General features: G+C 50.5%; 1 protein-coding gene across 1 annotated transcript; it reads left to right on the top strand.

The window, feature by feature from the left end:
* The first annotated feature begins 5,737 nt into the window (after positions 1-5,737).
* LOC34624109 lies at positions 5,738-10,575 on the top strand. The gene is made up of 6 exons (XM_026334354.1): positions 5,738-5,890; positions 6,397-6,830; positions 7,017-7,891; positions 8,012-9,284; positions 9,480-9,897; positions 10,021-10,575. Exons 1-6 carry the CDS (start codon positions 5,738-5,740, stop codon positions 10,573-10,575), a joined length of 3,708 nt encoding a protein of 1,235 aa, XP_026190139.1.
* The last annotated feature ends 558 nt before the right edge of the window (positions 10,576-11,133 follow it).

Here is an 11,133-nt window from a genome sequence, read left to right as displayed (position 1 = left end):
GAGTACCAACAGTAACAGCGGTGCAGAAGGGCTTGTGCATGGGAGTTTTACATTGATTCGCCTAGTAGCAAAAATTGTGGGGTCGACGTTGATGGCTGTAATAAGCAACTCATACGCCTCATTACCCTTCCCTTTCGCATTTCCCGCCGTTGGTTTCGCAGCACAGGCAGCGGCGATGGTCCTTTGTTCTGTGTTTGCGCTGTTACTGGTTGCCGGTGCGCCAAAGGCTGGCCATTCTAAGACAACATGAAAGCTTCTGTTTCTCTATTCTCATCGTGGAGAGGGGGCAACGCTGCTGCCAGCGCATGCAGGGTCCGTTCCTATTGCAGTTTAGTAGAAACCTGCTTCAGACAGGTGGTATCCATAACTCCGCATTTATGGGTTGGTTTCAGCCACGATACTGTATGCCGATATAGCATGTAAACGTTTCTTGTGGCTAGCGTTAAGCGCAGCTGTGCAAACAGCAGCAGCGCGCCCATTCATCACATGCACCCAATAGCAATCAACAAACTCTCTTTTATTGGATTGAACATGGTAGATATAGACTTTGAGTGGCATACAGCCTCCAACTCATCGGTTTGTGCCCAGCTCGGCTGTAAGCTTTGGGATAATTGCGAAACTCGGAGAAGGGGAATCCATCAATAGGAGAAAAGAGGAAATATTAAGTTTTGATGTACAAAAGCTGCAACGTAGGCAAGCAGATGCATATTTAGCGGTTAGTCCCAGAATTACAGCAAGTATCATGTCAGGTGGTTGCAGGATTGGCAACGACTCAGCGGATAAACAACGAACCGGTAGGAATTTAACAAACGAGGTTGACTGTCTGAGCATACACGGGCAAATAAGTGCGAGTTCTCTGTGCATAACTGATAGGAAAAAGCGAAGTCAGGTTGTAGAACCCATGGACTTTGGGTATACGTCACCCGGCCTTGGCCTACAGCTTCACTTTGATCATAGCGTATAGCCATAGAGAACTGGCGTTTTTAGACAGCCCACGCAGCCACTCAGCAACGCATCAGGTATTATAATCCGGAGCTGCAAGGGAACGCAAAAAGGCAAACAAATTGAATAACGTGACTGAATCCAGTGGAAACAGCCTAGCTAGGGATAAACGAAAGTGCATGAGGCAAACGGCAAACGCGTACGCAGGCTGCGACGATGGAGAGACCTTCGGGGTATTTTTTTCTTATATCCGCTGCTGGGGACCTACCACGTATCAAATTTGCGTTAATATGAGTCTACGTTACTAATCGAGAGTTGCCAACGACATTGAGCGTATATGCCATCTGAGAAAACACCGCAGATGTGTGGTCTTCTTTTTCACTCGTTAGTGAGCCCCTTAGACCCAGCTTTGTTGACGGGCGGCAAGGTACGACGATTGTTAAGGAAGCCGCAGATTAATGTAACTTGTAGTTCGAATGGATTCCTCTTAGAGTGGTCCATGATGTCTAAGTTGGGCCCTCGAGCCGAGCCCCACTCCTCTGTATGCCACGGGTAACCCAATGGAAGGGGCGTACGCGGCCACAGCTGCGCGCTGTAAAGACTTCTGTGTCGAAAAGAGCTAGAAAGAAACGTCATTTGCTGTCCTCAACAGCGCTCATTTTATCTACGGTCAGTGAGTTAGAGTCGGTGCCTTTACAAGATATGGGCGAGTCTTTATACAGGCAGCTCAACAGAGTGTTGAGAAAACAGGGCCGCGAGAAGGCACTCCGTCTCATTGGCTCTGCATCTGGGTCTTTGCTACGGGACTCGACTGAAATTTCGAACAAGGAAAAGCAAGAGCGGGCAAAGATCGATAGCACCTCGCGGATCTCTCAAATACTGACTGCCAATAGTCTGGTCATCGCTGGACGTCCAAGGCACCGTACTGAGCTAATCCCAGAGGCAGTTCCAAGCTACATTTCACGGACTCGTTAGCCTCCACAGTATGCAGAGAAGGCTGAGCAGCACGCGAATAAACTGGCGTGAAAAAATGCAGACCTTGACTAGAGCTTCGGTATTCGTGTGGAAAACGGATGGTGGATGGGGCATTTGCGTTAGTGGTATGCCCTTGAATACAAATTCTGTGAAGCACAAGCATCCAATATTCCATATCAGCAAATTATTTGACATGTTACACGAACCAGCATTCTACTCGACATTTGACCTCACAGGCGCCCCTCTGCGAATGTCAACGTACCCTCTGACAGGCACATACCACGTTCCACACTCGCACTCGCACTCGCACATTGGAGCATACCTACATGCAGTTTAACCTTGGGAACCTCCAGCAGAAATGCAACAGCAAGTGTATCGGCATATATATGGATGCCCTAAGGAGGAATGCCTGGCTGTGTAAATAGACGACGTCGGAGCATTCAGCCGAAGCATTCGGCACCTACAGCATCAATGGCGCCCGACCCAGCTTTCGCCGTACAAGCATCTATATACGAAGGCACGAAAGTACTCGTTTTAATCAGAAAATGCAACGCCTGAGATTCCGTATTCTGGCTGCAGGAATCGAATGACCCTGCAGATACCGAAGCAATCATGGCGTGGCCTTTATCTCTGCGTACCGGCAAGGACGCTGCGAAGGGCTAAGGGCTTGCACCTTTTTACCAGAACTACACTCCTTGGCTCTTTTGATTACTGCTTTCTTAACTGTCCTAGTCAAGCAAGAATATTTCTTGTATTCGGACAAAGAACGTAGATGTCATCGCATAGACGTCCGTGGGCCGCCTTACAAATTCTCAGGTACTTGTATCGCCCGACTGCGTGCTGGTGACAGGGTGGTAGGTGCTATTCTCCTTCAACAGGCTCTCATCTCAAGAAAATGCTTAATTAATGCTTGTTATGACCGTTGCGCTGAAACCGACCAGCAGTATTCGGTACTGGAAACCACGCAAAAATGCCGGCCCTTCTTATGTGGGCGCCATCTTACCTTCCAGCGCGACCGTCAGTCTCTATTGCGCCCTACGTATAATTTACAAAACTTTGTAAATCTTACACGTATACTCCTTACCTCGAAAGCCTCCTGACCAACGACGTTACACTAACGCACATTAGCGGCATCACCAAGGTGGTCGCAAACGCACTCACGCTATGTCCCAGCAATTCACTATTGCGCAGCGCGCTCTCTCTTGCTTGTGAAAGTTCACAACATCCAGTAACTCATGTGTTTTAACACCCATACATCCACTATTATCGCCGCAGTCCGGAATGGTTAAAGGGCAAAGCACTAGCACGCTGAGGATAAAGTATTGTTGCCTAGAGCAAAGTGTAAATAACATAGCTTCTGCGTTTCGAAGTCGCTTTGCAGTGCCTGTTGGCGCCAAGTGTATGATGATGCTGTTCTATCAAGCTACGGTGGGATTTACACTACATTAAGGCAGCCCTTTTGGTCCCCCTGGTGGGCTGGGATGCATCAGACAACAGAAGGAAGTATGCACACTCAAGGCCAGATCAGCAAGGGATCAAGCGGAGAAATCCTCCTTAATCCGGCCTGTTGTAAGCCCCTCAACTGTTGAAAGGCTGTAGACGTATCTGACTGTTGGCTTGAGTGTTGGACTGCCGAAAGGCAGGGGTCAGGGTAGACTGCATCTAGGTTGCTGTGAACAGATGCAGCAGATATGGTTTATTCAATCCCTTGCTCGAGCTCGGTCATGATTCAGAAAGTTTCTCAATTATACTAAGCTCACCTCTGGAAGATTCACGGATTTCTATGAACTAGCATCATGGATAATGATCTGGATGCTTCTCAGTGCGCGTTTTCGGCTGCTTTTCGAGCCGCTTCCACGTTGGCCGTAATATGAACACAGTGAGTCACCTATAAGCATGTGGGAAGAGAGAGCCCACAGGCCGCACTCCTCTGCAATAGTTGCGATTCCATGCATACAAAAAACTAGTTGCTTGGCTTAAGCTTATTCGTTATGCTACAAGATATATCATGCAACACCATATTTTTGCTTATAATTTGTTCTCCCGCATTTGTGGGGTACACCGAAACGCCCCTCTCCGTTGCCTGCTTAGGCCCAGGGACTCAGGGCCAACACACGCCCTTAGCCGTCAAGGAATTCAGTAAATAGATTAACATTACAGGCGAACAAATTTACTATGATCCAAGAAGGCCAAGCACGAAAGTATGATAGGGGGTGGTCGACGGTGCTTGCTCAAACCTGAAGATTTGATTCTGGTGAATCAGCAGACCGTACGAGGTGCGCCAGGTAACCAGACGAAGAACCTTGTACCCCGAAGGCTGGACCGTTTTCCATTGTCTCAAAAGTCGAATCAGTTTTTGTATAAGTTGGATATACCGCAGAACTACCGGTATTACATACTAATAGCGTTTTAGATTTCTCGGAATTATCGGATGCATGCAAGTCATTTGTGTGGAGCCAACGTATCCACAAGGAGCATAAGAAGGGCTAGATTCTGATAATTTTGAAAGCTGACAGCGCAGTAGATGAGAGTTGCTAGTTTAAAAGACTCTGGACCTCCAGCCTCAGTGGCTGAAGATGTGTTAGTAACGAGCTTTGTTGCGAGCTGGTAAAATCGCAACTTTGTCTGGTTTATATCACTAGGTGCCATTGGACGGTATTCCTCGGCTCCACTGGCAAACGGCTTCCACCAGCCCATGCACTCTGCCCAAAAGGCCTGTTCCGTCCATGGAGTTCACTTAAAAGTTCTTGTACGGCATTGCTTTGGTGTTTCTACACTCACACGTGTGCGCAGGCACTCCTAGGTATGTTGTCCCTACACTCTTTCTTATGTATTTTTCTAAGATTTGGAAATAGACTATGCTGCATACTTCGGCCACATCTGCATGCAGGCACTGCTCTATAATGGGTGGAAGCACTGCTGAACTAGTGTGTATTTCTGATTCCCCGTACACGTCTACTTGTTTTCTGCTGCTGCATTGCACGACAGCACGAGGCTCACATATTTCAGCACTCCACCGATAGTCAGCCATTGCACCGTCTCGATCGTGTTGGTTTGATCTCCACTTGTTTGTTGCCTATTGTGTTTACCTTTCTTCCCGTCGATTTTTGTTTTCGGGCTTATATGTCCACCTTACTTGTCTCAGTAGCGCGGATTTCGCGGTTCTATCTGCATGAAGGGTGGAAAAGGGCTGGATGGCTTTCAATGCCGTACTTATTGCTCGTCTTGGCGGATTAATATAGAATTAGGGGGTCCACATTTAAACTGGGGGCCAAGACGCAGCGGACTAAGGGGCACCTAAAGTCATTTTGCTCGGGTGAATATATTTAATCATACAAAGTAAAAACTTGGCTGCTGAATTTTCTGGTCATACCCTTTGTTCAATGTAGATTAGAGTTTGCTCAACTAAATGCAAAGCAATGTTGTGTGTATACGCCAGATGCTAGAGGCAGCTACTTGTCCACTTGCGCAGGCGTGGACTGCTTGGAAGTTGCAACAGCGTGCACTCTAGCTGTTCCTCTTCATTCGTGACCGAACTCTGAGGCTGTACAGCAGAAAAATACCAGAGCTCCTCGATGAAGACACTCAGTAACTTTCTTTGAAGCCTACCCTCAGTCTGCAGCTAAGCGCTTCTGTACAAAGCCGTTGGATGACGCACCAAAGGGCCTTTAATGTAAATTTATTCCGGCCACCTCTTCATGCCCAGTATTCTAGTCCCATGTGTAGCTCAAGTGCGGAAATATTGAAGCACATCTGTGCAGTATTCAATACGCATGTTTGCTCCAGCTAGTATTAGACAAAGCTGCTGTTATCTCTCCCTATGAAAAATCAAGGGGATCCTTGCTGGGGTGCGGAGGCAACCACAAGAGCATCCTGGGGTCACTTAGAAACTTATTGTGCCTGGAAGAAGAGATACTGGGGACGAGAGAGCCGTTTATTTACCCTTGCGAAGGCCTCTGGAACAAGGAACACAGTAAGCCTGGTACTTCAGGTTGGTGTTTGTGTTTATTTATAAACACAAACCCAAATAGATCGCATAGAGACTTTGCATTGCAGTACTTTATCACTGAAGTTATAATCTGCTGCTAAGCGGATAGTGGAATCGAGGGTGCGTTCGCGTACCGAAAATGCAGAGCACTAGGGATAAATAGGAGAAAAGTGAGAGAGAAATAGAGAAATTCACCCATTGCAGCATTTTTTGTGGCAAAGCAACCATCAGTAGGCAAGTAAAAATGCATGAGACCCGATTTTCTTGAAGGGTCACACAAGAGACCTTCATTGACTGGAAGCCCAGAGGGACTCCAAATCTTCGGGATTTTGGGGACACAGGCAGCAGCAAAGCCAGCTTGTTAATGCCTCTGCACTTGTGCATTTTGATGATGCTTAACAACTTTTACTTTACTTTTTAGAGTCTAGAGTTCTGTCCCGTGTTTGAAGACGGGGGGCCCTCTAATAAGGGCCCCTCTCGATGCTTTCCAGGTGGTTCCCTTGGAACGCCTCAGCTGCTGGCTTCAAAAATCCAAAGCTCCCTTTGACCACCAAGCCCACGTACAGAAGGCAGTAGCAGCAGCAATAACGGCTCCTCCTGAGGAGCATCAAATGAGTTGCACTCAGCCCTTTTGTCATATACCCCTGCTGCAGCGCGGACTGGTGAGCAGTAGACGAGCGAGCCATTTTTGTCAGCTACGCGTACTTCCCTGCGGCAACCCAAGCGGCCGTAGCATCAGCACTCTCAGGGCAGGATTCTGGTGCAGGAAAAGGCCTTCAAAGTTCCCAGCAACGCCTGTGAACCGAGGTCTATCCCAAAGAGCCGACCAAAGGCCTGGGCAAATAGCAGCTGAGCCACAGGATCTTGCTAGCGGTGCCGCTGCTGTTGGTACTGACAATGCCGTGGAAGGGGCAGCACAGACTCAGTTGGCCACTCTGGAACGGCTGCACCGGCAGCTTACCCATGCAGTGGAGCTGCTCGCAGATACCACAGCAGCACAGCGAGGACAGCGTCAGCACCAGCAGCATGCTGCTCGGCTGGACCCTTTCCAGGCAGTAAAAGACTTATCAAGGCTTCAACTTATTCCTGCTTCCGTCCACCTTGCTCGGAGTTTGCTGGCCTTTTTGAAGCAAGAACACACGGCTTCTTCTGGGAAACCATGGCAGCGGAGCTCTCGTGCCCCCACAAGCGGCGCCATCAATGGCAGCAAAGGGCATAGTGCCGTCAAACCATGTAGTATGGAGCAGAAGCACCTTAAGGAATGCCTTGACGCACTGGCAGCAGCCATTAGGGATTCTGATATCCAGCCTGGTGTACCAGCAGCCCCTGCAGTACCACCAACTGGAGTGACGGAATCAGCCCACGTGCAGTCAGCACGAGTTGCCGTATTGCTGCTGCAGTGCGTATTGCACACTGTGGAGCAACGGAGGCTAGGTGTCTGGTGGCTGCTGCCCCACATTAGCGCTGCAGCAGATGGCCTTTCGGCCTCCGCAACCACGCAGCTGCACCTTCAGCAGGTACACGTGGCGCAGCCAAAGCTACCAAACTCACAGGGGCAGCAGGTCCTAGAGGAGGAGCAGAAACCTTTTTCAGAAATATGGCTTGTGTTGCAGCGAATGGAACTCGTTGTTTTACTGAAGCGCAGCGTGCGCCTATTGAGTTCTTTGCTGCCTTACATTTCAAATAGCTCCTCGATGCAGAAGCAGCAGCTCCAGCATGAGTCTAAACTGAAAGCGCAACGCGAATCTTGCCAGGGGGTACAGAAGGGACACTCATCCCACAAGGGGCAGGGGGAGGAGCACCAGCTACAAGGTAGCTCGGCTACATCATGGATATCAGGCCCCCCACTTCAAGGTGACACACAGAGCTCCTCAGCGGCCGCAGCGCTTCTATCCATCTTCCAGCTTCTTGACACTGCAGTGCGGCTGTTGCATTCCACTGCAAAGACGCAGCATTTGCAGCACGGGGTACTAGGCGTCCAACCAGGCGCTTCCCGCACCGAACCGTCTATTCATCACCAGATCCGTTTTAGGATTGCTGTAGAAAGCCTTCCGCTAAGTCCACCAAGTTGCACTCCACCACGCGCAGCACCAGCAGCATTACCAGCACCAGCAGGAGCTTCAGCAATCGAGGCTGCCGAAAAGGAGCTCCGGCACCTCTCCCCACTGCTTCTATGGCTCATTCCATCGCTGTGGACAGCCGCGTACCACGTTGGGGTATTCAACCTTTGGGGGCTTTGGGCTACCACTGCTCACCTGGCGCATCAGCAACGGCAGCAACAGTGCCTTCAACAGCTGCAGCTCCCGGATTTGAGTTTGCTGCTTATCGCAACCTCCAGAGTGTTAGCGCTGCAAAAGCAGCACGAGCATGATCAACTCCAGAAACAGAAGGATAATCCAGGTCTTGCTGATAGCCTTGCTTCGTGCAAGAAACAGCTACTGCGCCTTGCTGCGAACTGCTCACGCCGTGCAGCCATGCTGCTGTCCAAAACCCAAGGGATAGAGCGTGAAGCGCCAGCGGGCACTGAAGAAAGTGAAACTTCAGTAGCACTAACGGCGTGGCCAGAGCAACAGCATCAGCAGAATCGGCACCAAAAATTGGAAGAGGCCGTCGAGAAGCAAAAACAGCAGCATTGGCAGCGACCGTGGTTTCGCCAGAGCTGTATTATGCTTCTCGGGTTGACGCGGTTAATGCAGCAGGAGCAACTGCTGCTTCCCGCTATGTTGCGGTATCGTCCCGTGCAGCAGGCATTACGTGGGGAGCAGCTAAGCAGTGCCGGCAGAGAAGACAGCATGCCTTCGAGCTTCTCTTCAGACACAGTAGAGCTTGTTGCAGGAGCCGCGGCCTTCATGACTTCCTTTGCAATACGTCTTACTGCTGCAGAATGGCTGCCACAAATGAAGGGGCGTTTGCAGCCAGATCAAGCACGGCAGCAACCATGTTGTCAACCCTCCAAACGGCTCCATGTCAAGGCAGCAGCAGCATCAGGGCCGATGCCACCGTGGCTTTTAAGTGAATCAACGCCAGCACCAGAGACTCAGCGCCGTCAAGCATTTCCAGCGAGAACCTCTACGGAAACAAGAGCACAATCAGATGGGCTTGTCCATTTATCAACGGGTGAACAAGTGTTTCTTTCGGGTCGTGATTTTTCACAGCTGCTGCGCTGCTTTGTTTCGACTCGTTTTCTGCCGGCTTCGCTACTGCAGAAATCGCTGGCCTTTATTGCCGCATACCCCCAAGTTGTAACAGGGGTCCGGCAGATGCATGCAACTAATTCTAAAATCCCGGTGCTGCGCCTCTCGCCTCAGGACGCCGCATTGCTGCTGTGGGCCATCGGTACCTCTGCTGCATCTGTTTTATCTCCACGAAGGATGCAGCGGTACACAAGCAACAGCGGCGTGTCCTCGCCTCGGGTGTCACCGCGGCACCTTGTAGTAGACCAGCCTGCCGCTGCAGCTGTGACTATTGCTGCTACAGCTTGTGATGCTTCAGCTGCCGATTTTTCCGAGTCCGAGCTGCAGCAGTGTCCCTCTGTGTGTTCAAAACTTCTTTTCACAGTTCGGAGAAATCTTAGAGAGCTGGCAGCCCAGCTTCTGCGGGGTCACGCTTCAAAGGCTCCAGAAGGAGTTGCTGTTGCTGCTTCGACTAGTGGCCGCAGTAGCATCACCAGCAGAAGCTGCTCTTGCACGATAGACAGCCAAGCAATCGCGAATGCTGTGTGGGGCTTGACGTGCTGTGGGCTGCTTCAACGGCGGTTGCTAAGAACATTGTCGGTCTCTCCCGTCTTTCGTCGTTGCTTCCGTGATTGCAGCAGCATCGCCGAGAAGCAGCAGCTGTTGCGAGCTGCGTTGCTGCTACGGCTGCAGCGTTCAGGTGCCCCCGCTCCAAATGTCTGTGCTGCTGCTTTCGCTGCTCGCCGGAAGCAGAGTGGAGCAGGTGTCCGATTCGCTGGTGCAGAATACGGGGGCTCTTACGTAAGAGGGCCACGTTTGGTAAGAGCTCCACAGGCACTTCACCACCAGCACAAGACGACACGAGGAAGCAGGGGTTCTAGACAGCTGCAGATGCGCTGCAGTGCGGAGACTTCATGCAAGCTACGACCATCCCTGTTACAGCAGCAGGTGCTAAGCGAGGTGCAGCAGCTGTTGAAAGAGCCGGCTGGGGCATGTGGTGCGCTGCCCTCGGAGACAGCTGCAGCAAGACCCCCCAACGTTGCGGTTGTGCACGAGTGCGCTGTTTGGCCTGGAGTACATCTAGACATTGCGCTGGTGCAGCAGCATCTCAGCAAGCTGCAACAGCAGGCTAGGATACCATGGGGTCGCCTCAAAGGGGGTAAAACTGTCCGGCGGGTGGCCATCGAAGTAGACGGCCCCTCGCACTTTCTCCTTAGTGTTCGTCTACGCAGCAGCAACGGTACCGATAGCAGGGTTTGTACTGGACAGCAGCAAAGTTCTGGCTCCTACAGAGGCAGTAGTAGCAGCAATGCAGGGGTGTTTGTTGAATTGTGGCCCGATGGCGGCACTGTGCTCAAGCATCGACTTCTGCGCCTATTGGGGTGGGATGTATTACATGTCTGCTTTGGTGATTGGCAGAAGCTGCAAGGGAATCGTGCTCTACAGCAAAAGCTATTGCTTCGTTATCCTGTGTTGAGGGAACTGCTGCGAATGTAGCAGTGATCCTATTCCACGGTTTTCCCCAAGTGTCTACTAGCAGTGCCTGCCAAGGCGCGTACACTTTCCGAAAGGCCACAAAAGTAGCACCTCAGTTATTCGCCGCTTGCACTTCTGCGCATAAATTCTATTGTAGTGCCCCGAAAGATACGGCGACTCTGCATGAGCGGCAGCTGAGCTTGATTCGCGAGGCTTGAATACAGCCATCTCACTGAACCCCCTTCGTAAAGCTTTGTTTTGTTCTTTGTATATACATCCATAACATGCAACCAAATTACACATGGATACGCAGTCTAAAACTTTTTAGCATCTGCATGGCTGTAGCGTGCACCAGGTTGTACTATACAAGCCTCCAAGGCAACCGCTCGCTGTAGCAAATGGTCCCATTGACGACTCTGCCACGCATTATTTTTGTGCAGCATTGCAAGCTCCTAGGAGCCCTCTTCCTCTATTTATGTCTCCTCTTTTGCATGGCCAAAACTATTAAAATGTTGATGGCGTGGTTTCCTGTGTTCGTATATGATCATTGTGGTTTTTTTCGCTCTCGTTTCGTTTTTG

This window comes from Cyclospora cayetanensis, unplaced genomic scaffold (assembly GCF_002999335.1).
Source record: "Cyclospora cayetanensis isolate NF1_C8 unplaced genomic scaffold, CcayRef3 CcayRef3_contig_40, whole genome shotgun sequence".
NCBI lineage: Eukaryota > Apicomplexa > Conoidasida > Eucoccidiorida > Eimeriidae > Cyclospora > Cyclospora cayetanensis.
Note: the sequence above shows the minus strand (reverse complement) of the source record. Positions and strands in the feature narration are given on the sequence as shown.